The sequence below is a fragment of the Rana temporaria genome, chromosome 13, assembly GCF_905171775.1.
Source record: "Rana temporaria chromosome 13, aRanTem1.1, whole genome shotgun sequence".
In the NCBI taxonomy this organism is placed as follows: Eukaryota; Metazoa; Chordata; class Amphibia; order Anura; family Ranidae; genus Rana; species Rana temporaria.
Genome location: NC_053501.1, coordinates 102,359,406 through 102,381,671, shown reverse-complemented (window position 1 = coordinate 102,381,671; position 22,266 = coordinate 102,359,406). Strand labels below are relative to the sequence as shown.

Here is a 22,266-nt window from a genome sequence, read left to right as displayed (position 1 = left end):
GCAAACTGATCAAATACGCTTATTGCGTTTTTTTTTTTTTACCAAAAATATGTAGAATATGTATCGGTCTAAACTAAGGGAATTTTTTTTTTTTTTTTTTTTTAAATTATGATATTTATTAAATCAAAAAGTTAAAGATAGTGTTTTTTTTTTTCAAAATTGTCGCTCTTCTTTTGTTTATAGCGCAAAAAATAAAAACCGCAGAGGTGATCAAATACCACCAAAAGAAAGCTCTATTTGTGGGAAAAAAAGGGTGACAATTTTGTTTGGGAGCCATGTCGCACGACCGCGCAATTGTCATTCAAATTGCGACAGCGCTGAAAACTAAAAATTGGTCTGGGCAGGAAGGGGGTGAAAATGCCCTGTATGGAAGGGGTTAAGACCTGTAAAGTTACTGGACCAACTTTAAGACATCAATTTTTTTATTTTATTTTTTTAAGAATAGAACTGAGGGAAGGGGGCTTCAATAAGGACCGACATCACCAGTGATACCAATACCGTGATCAGTGCTAATAGTCAGTGATCAGCAGTTACAAAAAGTATTTTACTTCTTATTGATTTCCAATGCTGGCTGTGTTTTGCAGGTATCTATCTATGGAAACCTACGAATATGCAACCACAAAATGCATATATATTATATATATATAATTTTTTTTTTTAGGACATAAAAATATAGACAGGTCCACCAATAGCTGAAAACATCCACACAAAACACACTAGTTACACAAAACCACCATATGCTACATTTTCAGGTGTTCTCTTTCTCCCACCAGTAATAAACACTGTGGTACTGGACTATGTTAGAAATATACCTTGATCCTTGCTTTGCTCATTCTGTTCCATGGACACCAGGGCAGAGAAGTGGGCTTGGTCATAGGCCAGCACAAGCGGGGAGCTGTGGCACTTGGTGGGTGGGACCTCCAGGGGAAGATAGATGCCCCCAAAGGGTATTGGAGCGAAGGCTGCACATACAAAGAGATCAGTGTTAAGAGCAGCAAACCTGTACAATATCAGGAGGAACATTTTATAAAAGGTAAAAAAATATAAACTGCATATCGATGAGAAAACTAAAGGTGGCCACCCATGCTAAAAAAGACCACCAAACCTGTACAATATCGGGACATCAGAGGAACATTTTAGAAGGTAAAAAAACACTGCACATCGATATGAAAAGTAACTAAAGGTGGCCCCACCCATGCTACAGATTTAACAATTTACCAAATTTAAACCATGGATCTAATATAGATGTAAACTGATCCGGTTCGAAAAAATTGGAGAAGAAAAGCTAAGAAACTGCAAACTGATGAGAAATGTTTTATTGGACTCAAACATGCCCTGATTCTCCTCTTCTGGGGCCCCCTGTCGGTGCTCTCAGTTCCTCACCCCCCCCCCCACCTAAATCTCCACTGTCCGCTTGCCACAGGGGGGGCAGTTGCTGCATTCATAGACAAAGACCGAGGTTTTGCCCAGCCCCCTTGTAATAGGATTTGACTGACAGCAGCAGCAGCTAATGGCTCCTGCTGCTAACAATCTGCCCTGTAAAGAGGGAGAGAGCTGTTGCTCTTGTGCACATCGCTGGATTAAGATTAGGCTCAAGTATGGGAGGTGTCTTGGACACTGACGTTTTTTTAACCATAATGAATTCGAACCACTTTAAGCAGACCGAGTGTAATTTATTGCAACTGCCTCTATGGTCATCAGTGGGGTTGTTCAATCAGAATATTTGTGGATGTGGGATAATATACATAAAGATTTTACTATTTTTTCACAGCTTAAAGTAAACCTTTCCTGAGTAAAATATGGCAACGGCCATTCCTGAGCTAGCTCCGCGACTACTATGCAGAACCTATAACTTCACCAACTATAAACAAGTATGCAGATCTGGAAGGTCAAAATGCCTCATCTTCATGCTTGTTCTGAGAAGACTCGCCATTTCCATGAGGCTAAAGGGTGAGCATAACAGCCTGGTAACTAGCATATGCAGAATGAAGTCAACAATAACAGGCTCCATGTTTCCCTCAGGACAGTTTTCTCTTAAAGGGGTTGTAAAGGGAAAAAAAATGTTTTCCCTAAATATCTTCCTTTACCTTAGTGCAGTCCTCCTTCACTTACCTCATCCTTCCATTTTGCTTTTAAATGTCCTTATTTCTTCTGAGAAATCCTCACTTCCTGTTCTTCTGTCTGTAACTCACCACAGTAATGCAAGGTTTTCTCCCTGGTGTGGAGAAAGCCTCTTGAGGGGGCGAGCAGGAGTGTCAGGACGCCCACTAACACACAGCTCCTTTCTATATCTGCAAAGTAGAGTGTCCTGACTTGCCTGCTCGCCCCCTCCCCCCTCAAGAGGCTTTCTCCACACCATTACTGTGTGGAGTTACAGACAGAAGAACAGGAAGTGAGGATTTCTCAGAAGAAATAAGGACATTTAAAAGCAAAATGGAAGGATGAGGTAGGTGAAGGAGGACTGCACTAAGGTAAAGGAAGCTATTTAGGGAAACATTTTTTACAACCCCTTTAAACAATGAACCTACAACCAGATCTTTGTGAAGTTGGCTGGATCCAAAGTGTTCCAATGATTGAGGACATGAGCCCACCACTGGAAAAAGCAACTAAAATATGAGCTTGAACCCCCATGGAAAAATACAGAGTAATGCCGCGTACACACGGTCGGAATTTCCGACAAATGTCCGATGTGAGCTTGTTGACGGAAAACCTGACTGTGTGTAGGCTCCATCGGACATTTTCTGTTGGAATTTGACAACAAATGTTTGAGAGCTGGTTCTCAATTTTTCCCGACAACAAAAGTTCTTAAAGTGGAGGTTCACCCAAAAAGTTAATTTTTAACCTTAGATTGAGGCAAATTTTGTCTAGGGGAATCGGGTAGTTTTTTTAAAATCGAAGCAGTACTTACCGTTTTAGAGAGCGATCTTCTCCGCCGCTTCCGATTTTCCGAAAGTAGCCGAACGTCGGTGCGCAGGCGCCGTATAGAGCCGCACCGACGTTCGGCTTCTTTCGGCTACTCGTCACGCGATGTATGCAACCGTCGGAAGCCTGTCGGAAGACTGTCAATCAAATAGGAACGCCCAGTCCCGAAGACCATACCCGGAAGCGGCGGAGAAGATTGCTCTCTAAAACGGTAAGTACTGCTTAGATTTTAAAAAAACTACCCGGAATTTCCAACAACATTTGTGTGACCGTGTGTATGCAACACAAGTTTGAGCCAACGTTCCGTCGGAAAAAAATCCACTAGAAAATGTTTTGTAGATTACGGCTTGCACACTAAAAGCATGGTGGAGCAGAAAATACCCGGGAACTCCACAGAACTTCAAGGAGCTGAGCAAGCAGACAAGTCCCGAGAACCTCAATGAGTTTGAAGATCAGGCAAAACCTAGGAACATCAACGAGCTTGGTGAACATGCAAAACCTGAGAACCTTAATGAGCTGAGATAGCAGACAAAGCCAGGGAACCTCGGAGTTCTGGAGAACCAGACCAAACCTAGGAAAATCACGTTTGGTAACAAGCAAAACCTAAGAAACTCGAACAGCTGAGTAAGCATGCAAACCCAGGGACCCTCAACAAGCCAAGTAATCAGGCAAAAACCTAGAATCATCAATAAGCTTGGTAAACAAGTTAAACCTAGGAACCTCAATGAGATGAGAAAGTAAGAAAACCTCAAGTACTCGACTACGCAAACTCCCTCAATACCAGATTTCACGCCTACAAGTCATCCAAAACACGGCAGCCAGACTGGTAACGGGGAAAAAAACCCTGGGAATCCATCACCCCTTCCCTGAGGACCCTTCCCTTGGCTAACCGTAAAGGATTGGATCATATTCAAGACCCTCTGTCTCACCCACAAGTGCACACAAGGAAACGCTCCTCAATACTTGTGCGAGAAAATAAAACACTACACCCCTCAATCGCGTTCTCCGATCAACCAACCAAAACCTCCTCCACACCCCAAGTCCCGCTACAAATCTAAGGGAGAACGAAGATATGCAGTCCAAGGACCAGGGCTATGGAACGCTCTACCCACGACCATCCGCATGGAGGAAAACCATCAGGCATTGAGGAGAAAACGTAAGACCCACCTCTTCTGAAGGATCAGCACGACACTAGATGGAAATAAGCGCCTTGAGGTGATTTAGTTTGCATTTGCAGCGCTATACAAGTTATTCACTCACTCAAGGAACTGAGCAAGCAGTCGAATCTAGAGAACCTCAATGAGCTTGGCAATCAGGCAAAACCTAGGAACATCAACAAGCAAATCCTGGGATAGTCAATGAGCTGTGATAACAGACAAACCCAGGGAACCTCAATGTGCTGAATAATCAGATCAAACCTACGAAAATGCAAGTTTGGTAACAAGCAAAACCTGAGAATCTCAAAGAGCTCAGTATGCATGCAAACCCAGGGACCCTGAATGAGCAGAGTAATCGGGCAAAACCTAGAAACATCAATGAGCTCGGAAAAACAAGCTAAACCTGGGAGCCTCAAGATGAGAAAGCAGAAAAAACTGGGAACCTCCAAGAGCTGGGCAATTGGAAATATGAGGGAACCCCAAAATTGTGGCAAGTAGGCAAAATTGGAAACTTTGAAGACCCAGGCACCACGATTCAAGAAATAAGATAAAAAAACAGGGTAAGGTCAAGCAAGCAAACCCAAGGCAAGCAGGTATAACTAGGGAAACTCAACGAGCCAGGCAAGCAGGTGACACCCGAGAGATCCTCAATGAGCTGGAAACTTTAAGGTGGATGTAAACCCGATTCATGAAACTTGAGCTGGGCACATACATCTGCAGTGTTTTCTTATCTCTTTTCAAAGCACCAAGTCCTGTGGCTTACTCCTGCTCTGTTCTTCTGTTATCAGCATAACTTCTAACAAGTTCTCCGTCAACAAAGATAAAACCAGGCTGAATTGTGAGTCAGGGAGGTTGCTATAAATAGATTAGCAGACAGCTAAACTATTCATCGAACAGCTCTGAGTCTCTCTGCCTATGTAGATTGGGGGGTGCCTTTCCTCCAATGAGCTGTCTTTGCTGTGTGCCCAGACTTCACTCTGTGCTGAACAGGAAGAGAAAATCTGTAACACATCTCTGAACTTTCTAAGGAATACATAAAGCTGAAGACAGCAGGTATGATATGCATGTAAAACTTATGCAAGGAATTTGTTTAATCTCTGTGTGTATCACCAGAGGCTGTTCACTTCACTGGGCATATGTGAGGGTTTAAAATCAACTTTAAAAGAAGGCGGCAACACCTGGGCACCAAAATTTAACAAATTAGACAGCCAAAAATGGGGGAACCCAAGGCAAGCAAACCCAAGGCAAGCAGATGTAAAAACTAGAGAGCCTCAAGGAGCCAGGCAAGCAGGTAACACCAGAGATCCTCAATGAGCTGGAACATGGAAAGCAGACAACAACTGGCAACCAAGATTCAACAAATATAACAGAGAAAAATGGGGGAACTTTAAGCAAACAAAAAACAAGGCAAGTCGTTTTAATTGGAGAACCTCAAAGAGCAAGGTAAGCAGTTATAACTCCGGAACCTCAAAGCAAGGCAAGCAGTTATAACTCCGGAATCACAAAGATTCAGGCAAACAGGTATAACTCCGGAACCTCAAAGCAAGGCAAGCAGGTATAACTCCAGAACCTCAAACATTCAGGCAAGCAGCTATAACTCCGGAACCACAAAGATTCAGGCAAGCAGCTATAACTCCGGAACCTCAAAGCAAGGCAAGCAGGTATAACTCCGGAACCACAAAGATTCAGACAAGCAGGTATAACTCCGGAACCACAAAGATTCAGGCAAGCAGGGTATAACTCCGGAACCACAAAGATTCAGGCAAGCAGGTATAACCTCAAAGAGCCAGGAAGAGCATTATAAAACTTGGGAATCTCAAAGGGCCAGTCAACATCAGGGATCCTCAATAAACTGGAAAATGGAAAGCAGACAACAACTGGTCACCAAGATTCAACAAATATAACAGAGAAAAATGAGGGGAACTTCAAGCAAACAAACCCAAGGCAAGTCCTTTTAACTCGAAAACCTCAAAGAGCAAGACAAGCAGTTATAACTCCGGAACCACAAAGATTCAGGCAAGCAGTTATAACTCCGGAACCACAAAGATTCAGGCAAGCAGGTATATCTCCGGAACCACAAAGATTCAGGCAAGCAGGTATAACTCCGGAACCACAAAGATTCAGGCAAGCAGGTATATCTCCGGAACCACAAAGATTCAGGCAAGCAGGTATATCTCCGGAACCACAAAGATTCAGGCAAGCAGGTATAACTCCGGAACCTCAAAGATTCAGGCAAGCAGGTATAACTCCGGAACCTCAAAGATTCAGGCAAGCAGGTATAACTCCGGAACCTCAAAGATTCAGGCAAGCAGGTATAACTCCGGAACCTCAAAGATTCAGGCAAGCAGGTATAACTCCGGAACCTCAAAGATTCAGGCAAGCAGGTATAACTCCGGAACCACAAAGATTCAGGCAAGCAGGTATAACTCCGGAACCACAAAGCCAGGCAAGCAGTTATAACTCCGGAACCACAAAGATTCAGGCAAGCAGGTATTACTCAGGAACCTCAAAGAACCAGGAAGGGCGTTATAAAACTCGGGAATCTCAAAGGGCCAGTCAACACCAGGGATCCTCAATGAGCTGGGCAAGCAGGCAAAACTAGAAAACAACAAAAAAGCAAAACCAAGGCTTCAAGACAAACCTGGAGGAACATTGTGCAAGCAAACCCAGAGCAAGCAGGTAAAGTACAGAATCTCAAGCTGTAGGAAGAACAGCACATGCTCAGAACTTCAAGGACAACAAGGTAAAACAAGAAGCAATAATAGAGAAGCCCCTAAAGGCCACATCATAAAACCTTGAGGTATAGAACAAGAAATAAGACAATGGAAAGCCTCGTAACACAAACTGTAAAATGGTACACATCACAAATCTATAAACTAAATAAGCGTGACAGAACTTCCTTGGCCCAAAGGGAAAATACAAGTCATAGGTTGAGAGGAAAAAAAAAAAAAAGCGTGTAGCCTGCAGGCAGTGTATACGGATATAGAGCAGGTAGGCAGAGGGCAGGGGGAGGTATGTCTGTCACTCACCACTTTCTATTCATAGCTTGTGGAAAGAATTTCACTATCTGATAGAACAGGACAAACTTAATCAACACAAAGGCGTCTTGAGGGTGGTGGTGATGTGTGTTGCATTGCGACGGTTATCATTTGAACCCAATTCCAATGATATATGCGAAACTGAGGCCGGGTTCAAAATTACGAGATTTGGCTTGACGGGCACAATCGTCACGATTCCAAACGTGCGAACCGTTCAGTACAGCTTATTTTTATTACAAAGCTAAAATAGAGCCCATTAATTGTAATGTGCCTATGCACACAGGCGCGTAAACAAGCTCCGTGTATTCTTCAGTCAAAAAATAAATAAATAGAAAAATCTTCATTTTTGGTCAGTAAATTACTCCTATATGTGCGCAATTGTGTACAATTCTACGCTAATGGCCATTATATACAATCTGCAGAAAAAGAAAGCGAAAATATGTTTCTGCGAAATTGAGCCAACACAAGGGAAGGGAGCGAGGTCACCGCAGACCTGAAGTAGCGGAAGGACAAGTAAGACGGGATCGCTGTGAGAGGTGGAGGATGTTAATAAGCAGGAACACCAGGGATGAAATAGTAAAGGAGAGATGGGAAAGCCTACATGCCAGATTTTATATCTCAGAGGTGAGAGTTCTGGTGTAGGATCTCCACTATGGTTCAATACTCCATGGTTGCACAATGTATTTTCTTTAGCGCAAGATCATTATATATATACACACGCATATGCGTGAAAATACATAAAAAAAGTCTGAAAAGGTAGATGCTCAAACAGGAGTATTGTGTGCAAGAGGCCTTAAAGGGTTTGTAAAGGAAATTTTTGCTCTCAAGTTGCTGTAATTCTTCTCTGATCTCCACACTTCCTGGTTGTCTGTTTCCTGATAACCACAGTACTGGGAGCTTTAAGGTGTTCAGTAGAGCTGAGGTCAGGGCTTTTTGCAGGCCACTCAAGTGCCTCCACACCAGGGGTCTCCAAACAAAAGTCCAGTTTAATAGCCTTCAGACTTTAGGCAGGCCAGACTGTGGCCATTGGGAGTAGAAATTGTCCTGGTGTCAGTGGGATTAAACAAGGCATCTTTGGTATGGAATGGCACCCGTTGTTGGTGTCAGAGGGAAGAATAGTGCCCCATCATTGGGGTCGGTGGGAGGAACAGTGCCCCATCATTGGGGTCAGTAGAAAGAAGAGTGCCCCATTGTTATCAGTAGCAGGAATTATGCCCCATCATTGGTATCAGTGGGAGGCATAGTGCCCTTATCATTGGTGTCAGTAGTAGGAATAGTGCCCCATTGTTGATATCAGTAGCAGAAATTATGCCTCATTGTTGGGTGTCAGTGGGAGGAATAGTGTCTTGCATCGGGGGGGGGGGGGGGGGGGTAAAGGCAAGCAAGCTGTCCCTGGGTCACAGTTTGGAGACCACTGCTCCACACCAAGCCATTGTCTTTATGGAGCTGGCTTTGTGGATGGGGCACAGTCATGCTGGAACAGAAAAAGTCTGAATCATACAATAGTCTAAAGCCTCGTACACACGATCGGATTATTCCGATGGGAATTGTGTGATGACAGGCTGTTGTCGGAAAATCTGACCGTTTTCATCCAATCCCCCATAGAGGAGAGCGAGGCTCTGACAGGTCCGTCCCTGCACAGTGAGCGGAGACGGACTTGTCATCCACCAGCTCATAGGGGATCAATGGATCAATCCCCCATAGAGGAGAGGTCCGTCCCTGCACAGTGAGCGGAGACGGACTTGTCATCCACCAGCTCATAGGGGATCAATGGATCAATCCCCCATAGAGGAGAGGTCCGTCCCTGCACAGTGAGCGGAGACGGACTTGTCATCCACCAGCTCATTGGGGATCAATGGATCAATCCCCCATAGAGGAGAGCGAGGCTCTGACAGGTCCGTCCCTGCACAGTGAGCGGAGACGGACTCGTCATCCACCAGCTCAGTGGGGATCAATGGATCAATCCCCGCTGAGCAAGCGGAGTCCGTCAAAACAGACAGCCCCGTGTGAAAGGGGCCTAAATGTGTTTGTATGGTATAGAACTAACACTGGAAACACCTGAGCTCAATATGATCTGTGTGACGGTAGGCCATGTGTCCTCAAACCTTTGGTTATATCGTTTGATATTTTAAATGGAGAATCATAGAAAAGCAATTAATTACCTTCTCCACCAGAATCCCTCAGCATGGTGTCTGCCACCACCACTATGGGTCTCTTAAGGACATGTGCAAGTACAAAGACGTGAAACTCCTCCAGGCTCTCGTACACCGGCTCCTCAGCGCTGTCAATCCTGTCACACACAGAGAGAGTTTATTACTGTCACAGCACGGTCTATGATCAACTTCACAAACACAATTTGTCTGCATGTCCTCCCTGCTGCTGAATCTAATTCATAGACACTGGCGGGAAAAACGCGTTGATTTCTCCAGCAGCATATTACAATTTCTACTTAAAGTGGAAGTAAACCCTCCTATTGTTTTCAGCCAAGGAAGCTGCCATCTTTGCCCTCTGTTTAATCTGCAACTGCCATGATGCTGCACATGTGATCAGTTATGAAACCAGCCATTGGATGGTTTGACAGTTTGGTTGAGAGCACAAGCAAATGTGACATGTAGCATTTCCGGCATGCCGGGAATGTTGACTATTTTTTTAAACTATCAAATCGATGGGTTTTCTTCCGCTTTAACTCATGTTATGCCTGTATGGGGAAACGCATCGGGTTGAGTTACTGTTCTTGACGTCACTACGCTCCAGCTGGCTGGCTTGAGCCGCGGCTGTGTAATTTTTACTTTCTACCGAGAATTTGGATGCAAGTGCTTAATTTTTTGTAATAAATGTATTGGAATACTGCACCATGAAGCCTCTTCCTTCTACTTTATGATATACACCCACTGTCGGAGATCACCTGGAGAAGGTCACTTTCATATCAGTGAGGATTTCCACACAACCGGACAGCCCTGCTGCAGGAGTGAGGATCCTTGCGCTGGATGAGCTTTAGGGTCCTTTCACACAGAGCGGACCGTTTTTGTGTCTGCTCCGTGTGTCCGCAAAAGTTCAGCGGGGATCCTCCGTAATCCCCGCTGAGCTGTCGGCGGATAGGGCGGTCCCCGCACACTGTGCAGAGACCGCCCTGTCTCTCCTCCACTCTCCCCTATGGGGAATCGGATGAAGACGGACCGTCTGTCCGTCTTCATCCGATCCGTTCTGCCGGAAGAAAAATAGGGTTTTCTTCCGTCCGAAAAACCGGATCCTGACGGACGCGGATGGTTGCGGACGTTAGCGGATGCTCCATCCGCTAACGGACGCGATCCCATAGGGATGCATTACAAGTCCGTAAACTGACTTGTAATAAACAGACTAACGGTCCGCTAATGTGAAAGGGGCCTTAGGACCGTTTAGGTCCGCCTGTCAGTATTTTAGGCGGACCTGAATGGGCGCTCCATGTACCTTTATGGAGCCACGGATGTCAGCAACGACATGTCCGCTGAAATCCAACCCTACTCTACGCTCCGTCATCATCCGATCCCCCATAGGAGAGAACGGCGCTCTGACAGGTGGACCCCTGCACAGTGTGCAGAGACAGACCTGTCATCTGCCTGCTCAGCAGGGATCGACGGAGCAATCCCCGCTGAGCTAAAGCGGAGCCCGCACACGGACAGCCCCGTGTGAAAGGGCCCTGAGGAGGAGAAACACCTTGTTGGCCGATTTTGAGCGTGTATGATCTCTATCATTTGAGAGCCAACAACTCTGGTAAGAGGCACCGATTGATTTTTGTGTGAACGGAAGCACCGGGTGAACACAATGGGGGTAATTTACGAAAGGCGATTCGACTTTGCACTACAAGTGCAAAGTGCACTTGGAAGTGCAGTCGCTGTAGTTCGAGGGGGACATACAAAAATAAAATAAAAAACAGCATTTTAGCCTGCGCATGATTGGATGATAAAATCAGCAGAGCTTCCCCTCATTTCAGATCTACCCCTCAGATTTACAGCGACTGCACTTCCAAGTGCACTTTCAGTGCAATTTCAAGTGCACTTTGCACTTGTGGAGTCGCCCTTCGTAAATAACCCCCGGTGTGTCCTACTTATTTGCACTCTGTGGAGCACCTTATGGACATTAATATTTGTTATCACTGTGATTTAATATTGTTTATTGGTTTTTCAGTATTTTATCTACCTTTTTTAATAAGGTATATTATTTTCGGATGTACACTTTACTTTATACACATTCCCCATTAGCTAATATTCAGGCTATTTTAGTTGCAGCACCCGTCTGTCACTACTACTTGTTAACCATTGGGTTAGCGCAGATATTGAACTTTACACAGTTGTAACAAAGTGGCTGACTTCCTGGAATTCAGCTTTAATCAGAAAAATCGATCCTTTCTTTTGTATCCTATTACAAGCCACTCACCCGCCACCGTTGCCACCGTTGGTGCCATAATGCATACGTGGCTCACTGGAAGCAAGCTTTATTAAATCATTCCACTCTTTCTGCCACTCCTCTTCCGTGTAGACCAGGCCAGACTGTGACAAGAGGAAAAACAACGTTGGTTAAAACTCCAGTTTCGTAGAAAGAAAAAAAAAACAGCCCAGCATGTTGTAAATTATAAAAAAACAGCTTTTGCTACAATACTCCCTTCCACTTCAGTGCTGTCTAGGGTTGTCCCGATACCGAGCATTTGCTAGAGTACTTGTACTCACACAAATGCTCCCGATGCCTTAGCCAATACCTGGCGGAGTAGCGGGCAGAGTTCAGGGCGGGCGGAGCCATCACATTCGCAGAAGTGACGCTCCGTGTTGCCATCAGAGATGCCCATCTTGGTACACCCTGCACTCGGACACCAGTATGCCAGCAGCGGACATCTTGTTACACCCAGCCCATATAGTTTGGGCTGGGTGTAACAAGATAGCCGCTGCTGCCGTTATGCGGCCGAGTGCAAGGAGTAACAGGATGGGCGTTGCAGGCAGCCTTCCCCATCAGTGCCCATAAATGTCACCTGCCAGTGCCCGCCAGCCGTCAGTGCCGCCTGCCAGCGCCCGCCAGCCTTCAGCGCCGCCTGCCAGCGCCCGCGCCACCTGCCAGTGTCACCTAATCTTATCAGTGCTGCAGATCAGTGCCACCTAATCTGTATTGTGCTTTGAAAAACTGTCACATGACATTTAAAAAAAAGTATCGGTAATCGGTATCGGCGAGTACTTGGAAAAAAAGTATCGGTACTTGTACTCGGTCTTAAGTGGTATCGGGACAACCCTAGTGCTGTCCAAAGCAAATCCCCCCCACCTCCTCCTCAAGAACAAGAGGCTGTATACCTGAGGATGTCATGTGACCAAAATAATGGAGATCTGCTTCAAGGAGACAATGACACCCCCATTCTGACCCTTGTATGTTCGAACACCTAACCTGCAGCTCCCTAGAAGCCAATGAGATTATCTAGGACTTGGGGCACTTTCACACTGGGGGGGGGGCGGTAATAGCACCGCTATATTTAGCTCTGCTTTACCGTCCTTTTAGCTGCGCTTTTCGGCCACTATCAGGGCACTTTTAACCCCCACCAGTGGCCGAAAAAGGCTTTGCCGGCGCTGCCCATTGATTTCAATGGGCAGGGGTGCTTTAGGAGCGATGTATACACCGCTCCTGAAGTGCCCTTAAAGAGGCTGCTTGCAGGACTTATTTTAGCTTCCTGCAAGAGCACCGTTGGCAAAGCACCTCTCCTGTCACTTCAGTGTGAAAGCCTAAGTGCTTTCACACTGAAGTGACAGGAGAGGTGCTTTGCAGTCGCTATTTTTAGCGCTATAACGATTGTAAAGCGCCTCAGTGTGAAAGTAGCCTTAAGCCTCGTACAGACGATCGGATTTCCATTGGACAAATCCATGGAATTTTGTGCGAAGGGCGTTGGCAGTGAACTTGTTCTGCATACAGACGGCAGAACTTTTTCAGCCAGCATACACAAAACTGTTTTTTCTGCTCTTTAGCACCACCCTTTGGGCAACTTATGCCAATGTTGACTTATGGTTAGCATTGGTTCGGAGCATGCGTGTTTGTACTTTGTTTTTTTTTCTGACGACATTTGTTGTCGGAAAATTAGAGAGCATGCTATAAAACCTTTGAATTGTCAGATGGAGAGTACAAACGGTCGGATTATCCGACAAAACCCCGCCATCACACATTTGTTGTCAGAAAATCCGGCCGTGTGCACTAACCTTTACAGTTAGGCCCCTTTCACACTGGGCGGTCTGCAGGCGCTATTGCGCTAAAAATAGCGCCTGCAAACCGACCCTAAACAGCGGATGCTGTTTCTCCAGTACTGGAGCGGTGCGCTAGCAGGATTGCTCTAAAAGTCCTGCTAGCAGCATCTTTGGAGCGGTGAGAGGACAGGTGGGGTTTCCGCTCCTCCACCGCTCATTCCCATTGAAAGCAATGGGAAACCGCGGCTATACCTCCGGTAATGCGCCTCTGCAGAGGTGCTTTGCTGGCAGTATTAACCCCTTTCTCGGCCGCTAGCGGGGGTTAAAACCGCACCACTAGCGGCTGAATACGGCCACAATTCCGACGGTATAGCGGCGCTATACCGCCACCGCACCCCCCCACCCCAGTGTGAAAGGGGCCTTATGGGTGACAATGTGATCTGCCCCCCTGTGGCAGCACTCAGGTCTAGCCCATGCCTAGCATACAACCAGAAGGGTAACATCACCACTCCTCTGAGTCACCAACCCCGCCAATAAACACACCAGCTGCAGGGGAGCAAGGTGCCGTTAGGGGGCACAGGTACATTTAGTATATGGGGGACAGGGGGCTCCTTTCTAAGACACGGTCATGGAAAAAGGGGGCGGTATGTTGGTATTTTTGTATGTTTCCGATTCAGGTCATATCGCACACAGGAAGGAGCCAACAGGGCCAACAAATGCACTTTTATGTAAAACCTTTTGGGCCTTACGTAGGACGTGTGCGCTGAAGGTTCAAATTATTGTTGCCCAAAACATCCAGATTCAAAATTGTCATTTTTACAATGAAGGTTTAAAAATAGAAGAGATTATTCCTTTAGCAAACTTATCATACATCAGGCCCTTTGTCACCAGTGGAGACAGTGGCTCTTTGTTACAATGGTGGTCAGATTTTTCGATTCCCTGCCAAAAGCAGCGGTGCTGGTCAGAAGTACAACAACATTTTTACCCCCACCCCCACCCCTCAGCAGCCAGTCTCATACAGAACTGCTAAGAATCAACCAAAGTGTAAAAGATGCCAAAGGGACCAGCTACCGCATATACTCGAGTATAAGCCGAAGCACCTAATTTTACCACAAAAAACTGGGAAAACTTATTGACTCGAGTATAAGCCTAGGGTGTCCATCTGCATGCCTCACTGTGCCCATGCCTAGACTGACGTTCAGCATGGGAGTCTATGGAAGGGGTGCCCGACTTTGAAAAATTGGTGGTCCCCTGGACAACAAACTGTGCACACTTGTAGAGGAGAAATGGGGCTACATGTGTGCTAAGTTCTGAGTCCAGGGGACCTACAACCGGCCGTACCGGGTCCCCAAAATCACCAGAGAAATGACAGTTTAAAATGGGAGTCTATGGAAAGGGTGCCCGGCTTTAAAAAAAAAACAAAAAAAACACGGTGCTCGCCAGCCGTAGGTCCCCGGGATAAGAAACTTTGGGGTCCAGGAGACCTACGGCCAGTCGGTACCGGGTCCCCAAAGTCCGGGAGATCAGACGCAAAAAGGTGACTCGAGTATAAGCCGAGGGGGGCATTTTCAGCAAAAAAAAAAAAAAAATATGCAGAAATCAAGCTAATGGGGTGTGCAGTACCGCATTTGGCCAGAGGTGCGGGGGCGCCGGTGACACTCGGAACGGTTTGGAAATACTCGGAATCACTCAAATCCCGGGTGTTTCCGAGGTCAGCCAATCCATCCCGAGCATTTCTGAGGCTCTCTGGCGCCCCCCACCTCTGGCCACATGGGGTATTGCATGCCATTGAAGTCAATGTGGAACAAATAATTTTTGTTTCCATCGACTTCTATGGGTAAACTCGCTTTGATATGCGAGTGCTTCGGATTACAAGCATTCTCCTGGAACGCATTATGCTCGCAATCCGAGGTTCCACTGTATAAAGTTCTAATTTAAGTCAGAAACTTGTCTCTTTCTTCACAACACTAAAAATATGATTCCTATCAAAAGCTTGGCTGGATATTTTCAAATTAAATGAAGTGTAGACTTTATTTTATTTATTCATTTTATTTTATTTTTAAACGCTTAGGTCTCGTTTGAATGGGCATACTTTGTTTGGAGTAGAGATATCTGAATGATGTCTGCAGCTGCAGGAATCATTACGATATCTTTTTAACAGTGCAAAGTAAAAGCCACCGTAACAGCCAGTTAGCTGCTTGATTGCTTTAACAGGTGGCGGGAGATGATGCCCCCCCCCCCCCCCCCCCACCACCCTCCAATGCTTCTACCGAGCTCGCCAGTCAGAGAATTCATCCGCCGGCAGTGGCGGTTTACCATAGAGCTAACTTGCAGACCAGATGGTCCCTGGCCAGCTCTACGACCCAAAAAAGCCTAAGAAGCGACGTCATGACGTCACTTCCGGCACTGGCAGATGTAAACTTCTTTTGCTGGGAAGTCTGGGATCATTTATAGTTTTTCATTTTTTATCTCAGGCTTTCCGGCATAGAGAAGAGATGTGGGGACTTCTAGACCCCCAGATCTCTCCGTAAAGAGGACCTTCCATGCTCTATTCCTATTACAAGGGATAGGTAAAAGGAATACAAGTGATCAAAAAAATTGTTAAAAGGGAAACTAAAAAATAAAAAAAAAATAAAAACAGCTGCGGGTAATCTCTTCCACCATGACTTGTATATGTACCAAATGGAAAAACTCTACCAAATAGAAAGTGCTCATCCATACCTCCTTATTCTGCATAGTTTGGTGAAACCGCCATCTCCGCTTCAGCGCCTCTTTCTCTGCACCCTTGTCCATCAAAGTATAGAGAGATTTGCGGAGCATGAGGTCTCTGTCGTGAAAGCCCCACATCCCTAAAACAAGAAAGGCAAATCGCAGTCAGGGATTTTGTGAAATCTTTGTATTCCGATTAACAGTTCTATAAAACACCAGACTCACCAAGAGAGGCAGCATGCAGCAAGCAGTTCCCATCGCCTGTGGTTGCCAAAGGGAGGAGCCTCTGGTATGACGGGTCCACCTGTGTCCACCAGTTGAGGCGACCTGTGAAGACAGGAAGTTCACGTTAGTTGTGTTGTCTTAAAGGATGTAAACAAAAGAAATTTGCGGATGACACAGGACTGGTTACCAATACTTTAGTCTCCCTGATCATTTGCCCATTACCATGCTTTGTGTTCCGCACTACATCCCTGTGTGGGGGCAGCAATCTTCACAGAGAAGCAGGGCTTTGCTTTAGTTGCCCCACTAATGCCCGGGGGGGGGGGGGGGGGGGGATATATTTAGGAAGAAACGAGAGGTGCAGAAAGCACAGATTTGCAGAATGGGTGAAGTAGAAGCTTAGAGATTATTGCACTGCAGGTCTTCAGGTACGGCTTCCTCTCCAGCAAGGAGCAGCACAATAGTGATCTTACCAAATCCGGGGTTCCCAACGACAACCAAAACAAGATTGATTGTTTTGGCCATACAAATACTTTTTAAACTGAACTGGAACAATAGGAATACCATGTTATAGGGAAGTTACTTGCTTGCCTTGTGCCAAAACAGTTTCCTTTTAATTTTACCGTCCTCTTTTTACACCGTATTTGCTCCCCCCAGCCCCGTTTTTTGTATCCTTTGGCTCTGGTATCCTTTGTAGTTTTACGCCCCGTACACACGATCGGAATTTCCGACAAGAAAAACGTGGATTTTTTTCTGACGGAATGTTGGCTCAAACTCGCGTTGCATACACACGGTCACACAAATCTTGTCTGAAATTCCGACCGTCAAGAACGTGGTGACGCACAAGACGTATGACGAGCCGAGATCAATGAAGTTCAATAGGCAGTTTGACTCTTCTGCTTGATTCTGAGCATGCATGTTTTTTTGCGAGCGGAATTTCCAACAAGAACTTTTTCCGTCGGAAAAATAGAGAACCTGCTCTCAAACTTTTTGCTGGCGGAAATTCTGACAGAAAATGTTGGATGGAGCCTACACATGGTCAGAATATCCAACCAAAAGCTCCCATCCAACTTTTTTTTACGTACAATCCTATCGTGTGTACAGGGCATGAGAGTGGAGAGCGGGTACCATTCCCATAGCACCCATCTGATCCCACCCATAGCCACTAGGGCTGCACTGACACTGTTGCAATGCAATTTACGTCAAAAAACAAAACAAAATACTGTCTCAAATAGCACTGTAAAGAATCACATGCAATTTGAACAGGAACGCAGTGTGATTCCTGTCCGAATTGAATTTGATTTCTGCTCGTGTGTGTAACTTGTATGCATTTTTGCGGTGCATGAGGAATGGGAGCCAAGGGTCAAAAGTGGGCCATATCCTGGAGTTCAGCTGCAATAGTCTAAAACAGGGGTCTCCAAACTGTCTAAACAAGTGGCCAGTTTACAGTCCTTCAAACTTTAGGGGGCTGGACTGTGGCCATCAGAAGTAGAAAATGTCCTGGCGTCAGTGGGAGGAACCGCGCCCCATCACCGGCGTCAGTGGGAGGAACCGCGCCCCATCACCGGCGTCAGTGGGAGGAACCGCGCCCCATCACCGGCGTCAGTGGGAGGAACAGCGCCCCATCACCGGCGTCAGTGGGAGGAACAGCGCCCCATCACCGGCGTCAGTGGGAGGAACAGCGCCCCATCACCGGCGTCAGTGGGAGGAACAGCGCCCCATCACCGGCGTCAGTGGGAGGAACAGCGCCCCATCACCGGCGTCAGTGGGAGGAACAGCGCCCCATCACCGGCGTCAGTGGGAGGAACAGCGCCCCATCACCGGCGTCAGTGGGAGGAACAGCGCCCCATCACCGGCGTCAGTGGGAGGAACCGCGCCCCATCACCGGCGTCAGTGGGAGGAACAGCGCCCCCATCACTGGCGTCAGTGGGAGGAACAGCGCCCCCATCACTGGCGTCAGTGGGAGGAACAGCGCCCCCATCACTGGCGCCAGTGGGAGGAACAGCGCCCCCATCACTGGCGTCAGTGGGAGGAACAGCGCCCCATCACCGGCGTCAGTGGGAGGAACAGCGCCCCATCACCGGCGTCAGTGGGAGGAACAGCGCCCCATCATTGGTGGGTATATTGCCTCATCCTTAAAATTAGGAGGAGGAATAGTGCCCTATCACTGGTGTCAGTGGGTGGAATAAAGTCCCATCAATTGCAGGCCCCTTCCTACTCTATTTGGGACTCCGTGTCATATCAATCCGAGACGCCATCTCTAAACACCACTTGACCCTGTGCAATCCACGGCAGTGAGAATGGCAGAATGTTGGCATCGAAGGCTTGAAATTTAACTGGAAAGAGTAAAGTGGGCGGGCGTGCAAAAATGCACTTACCCTTTCAATAAACGTCCTAAAATAAATGTGACCGTCAAAACCAAATCAGCAGAAAATAAGAAGAGCGGGTCCATAAATATTGATTGAAAAAGAGACATCCAACTCCCAGCTAAAGTGTTTACTGGCATTTCTAGAGAAATATGTTTATTCAGCTCAGCTGAAGCAGAAGGTTAGCATTATTAAAATGTCACAGCACTTCCGACACTGCAGCTGATTTGCATTCCTGCGAACGCTGCGGCCCCCGGAACAGTTTTCTATTTAAAAAAAAAAAAAAAAAATGAAACTTTGGAGCTGCGGCCCCAACCGCAAGTCAGGAGGAGATAACCGGCAGATATCGGGGGAAGGAATCCGCTTCACCCGTCTGGTAAACCGGCTCCTGGGGACAAGACGGCCACAAAGAGCCACTGGGGTCATTTTCCCCTCATTACATCTGCAGCCAAATGGATGAGTTCCAGAAGAGAAGAGGATAGTAATACAGCTCAGGCAGGCCGAGGCTGCAGTGCACCCTGGAATTAACCCTTTGCCACACTTCAACCAATACCTGAACCCGCATACCTGAAAACGCTCACAAACAGACCTAGGTTTAACGGGTTCCCGACCGGCTCACGCAGATGTACTGCGGCAAAATGCCGTACATATACGGCATTGCCCAGGAGAGCCACCAGAGAGCGCAAAAGCACCTCCGGAGGCACGGCGTGGCCGGCGGGCGCAAGCATGGGTATGTGTGTGCACGAGCGCCAGCATGGGTATGTGTGTAAACACATTGATCCCTGTGCTGTCAGAGGAGAGAAGACAGATCGTGTGTTTCTACAAGGTAGAAACAACGATCTGTCATCTCTCCTAGTTAGTCCCCTCCCGACACAGTTAGAACACACATTTAACCCCTTGATAGCCCCCTAGTGTTAACCCCTTCCCTGCCAGTGACATTTATACAGTAATCAGTGCATATTTATAGCACTGATCGCTCTATAAATGTCAACGATCCCAAAAATGTGTCAAAAGTGTCTGATCAGTCCGCGGCAAAGTCACAATATCGCCAAAAAAAAAAATAAAAAAAAAAATTGCAGATCACCGCCATTACTAGTAAAAGAAAATCAATGAACGCTTACTGTGATTTTTTTTTTACCAAAAATGTGTAGAATAATACATATCGGCCTAAACTGATGAAGAAATTGGTTTAAAAAAATAAATAAAATTGGGGACATTATAGCAAATAGTAAAATAAATAAAAATATAAATATATATATATATATATATCTAAAAATATATATCTAAAAATATATATCTAAAAATATATATCTAAAAATATATATCTAAAAATATATCTAAATATCTATATATATATATATATATATATATATATATATATATATATATATATATATATATATATATATATATATATAAAACTTTTTTTTACTTTTTGCTATAATGTCCCCAATTTAAAAAAATAAAAATTCTTCATCAGTTTAGGCTGATATGTATTCTACATATTTTTGGCAAAAAAAAAAAAATCACAGTAAGCATTCATTAATTTAAAAAATATATATTTTAAGTTTTTGGGTACAACGTTGCACGACTATGCAATTGTCAGACGCAGTGCCAAAAATTTTAAAAAGTGCTCTGGTCAGGAAGGGGGGTAAAATCTTTTGGGGGCCGACATGGTTAAAGAAGAATTCCAGGTATTCGACATTTTAAACATTGATCCAAGCTGGACCAATGTAACAATGTAACCATGCATATACCATACCTGTGGGATCCCTCTAGAACAGTGGTCTCCAAAGTGTGGCCCCCCGGGGGAAGGCAGGTGCAGCCCTTTGCTGGTCTTTATCTGGCCCTTGGGGCACTATTCCACCAACTGACACCAACGATGGGTCACTAGTCTTCTAATTGATCTCAACATTCCATTGAAACCAAAGATGGGGCACTGATCCCAAACTTTTTTTTTTTTTTTTTTTTTTTTTTTTTACACACACCCACTAGGCACAGTCCGGCCCCCATAAAGCCTGAAGGACAGTAAATTGGCCCTTGGCTTACAAAGCTTTGAGACCCCTGCTGGAAATCACTGTAGTGAATGTTGGTTCCTGTGCCGAGAAACTGCCCTGCAGCATTCTGAACACAGGAGATCAGGGAGACATTCAGAGATCACTTTGCCTTTACTCAATGAGTGTTATGTTCTCCGATTGGCTGGGTAGAGAGGCTGGGCAGTGCAATGAGGAAGAAAATGACGAGGCAGATTTTGTAAAGCACAAATCATAACACAATGCAGTGCATACTAGCACACGTTTCCCCGAGAGACCTACCCCGAAAATAAGACCTAGCGCTATTTTCCAGGACGGCTGCAATAAAAGCCCTACCCCGAAAATAAGCCCTAATTTAAATAGCTTGTAAAATCCTATAATCCACAGTAGTATATAATGTACAATGTGCGTGTTTCCGTAATATAATTGCGGGGAAGAGAGCTCCGGCGGGTCACAGAAGAGCAGAGTGGCGCTATAACGAAGGTATTTGGCACATTTATAGTACAGAAACACACACATTGTACATTATATATTACTGTAATAGAGGATTAAATTGGAATTAAAAAAAAGGCTGGGGTTCTTTTACAACCCATTGATATATTAGGTCCGCTTTCTCCTTTAAGAAATGGTCTCTTTGTAGTGAAGGCCTCAGTGGGATTGAGTGATCAGCGCTGCCTTGGCTCTTCCTGACATGGCAGCTTCTTAATTGTTGTGGCAATAATGCCAACACAGTACTAGCAGCCAAACCAAATACCGAGGGGGAACCACAAGCAACTGTTTGTGTAACTGATGCCCAGGACACTGCGGATTCTGTCCCTGCAGCTCCCGGGGGTTGGATAGAAATGCTGAGTGTCAGAGGGGATAGGAATTAGTGGGGGGGAGCCGTCATGTGGGGGGCACTTCAGACCGCACATAAACAACGGCTTATGATTCAAGTTGGCCAAAGGAGCTCCAGGTTGTGTCACTAAAAAAAAAAAATTATATTTATCTCCATCTCTCTCCTTCTCCATCTCTTGCTTCCTCCATAGGATTGCAGGTAGACAAACCTTTTAGACATTTTTTCCCGTTGGGCTCATTCAGATGGTCACCATGGCATGCAAGACTCATGTCTTTTGGATCTCTGATGTTTCACTTTGGAGACCGAGAAAGGAGATTGAAGCCATCCATCTCCATCTCTGCAGCCTCAGCTGTACAGAACAAATGAGCAGGAATAGTTCTGTACAGAGGCTTCCCGTTCATTCACAAACTGAAGCATAGTAAACACAGTTCACAGTGTTATAGTTATGAATGGACAATGTCATTGATCGCTATTCATTCAGACAAGGAAGGGGCCAGTAAATGATACATTTACCAGCCCCTTCTCTGCTCTCCATCCTGACAGTATCCCCCACAGGAGACAACAGGGAAGGGAGGGGGGGGCCTAGCAGAGCTGCGGGGGACCAAAGGGTTGGGAGGTGGGGAGAGGTGGATAAAAGAAGCTGGACAGGAGAGGCGGTGGCGTATAGAGGAACCAATGACTTCACTTTCACTTTGGTAGGCTCCCACTACTCACTGACAAACATCAAACTTGGCTATGGCTCTCTTTCTCTCTCTCTGAGCCATGGACCCCCCCCCCCCTCATTAGTGAATAC

At 45.9% G+C, this 22,266-nt stretch overlaps 1 protein-coding gene across 2 annotated transcripts in view; it reads right to left on the bottom strand.

The window, feature by feature from the left end:
* OTUD7B (OTU deubiquitinase 7B) overlaps positions 1 to 22,266 on the bottom strand; it is a 171,104-nt gene that overhangs the window by 20,133 nt on the left and 128,705 nt on the right. For both annotated transcript variants that reach the window (XM_040333116.1, XM_040333115.1), the window contains exons 4-8: positions 16,240 to 16,341; positions 16,027 to 16,154; positions 11,531 to 11,643; positions 9,280 to 9,407; positions 813 to 962 (exon numbers count right to left, since the gene is read on the bottom strand). In XM_040333116.1, coding sequence (XP_040189050.1) covers positions 813 to 962; positions 9,280 to 9,407; positions 11,531 to 11,643; positions 16,027 to 16,154; positions 16,240 to 16,341 — 621 coding nt within the window. The remainder of the gene's footprint in view (positions 1 to 812; positions 963 to 9,279; positions 9,408 to 11,530; positions 11,644 to 16,026; positions 16,155 to 16,239; positions 16,342 to 22,266) is intronic.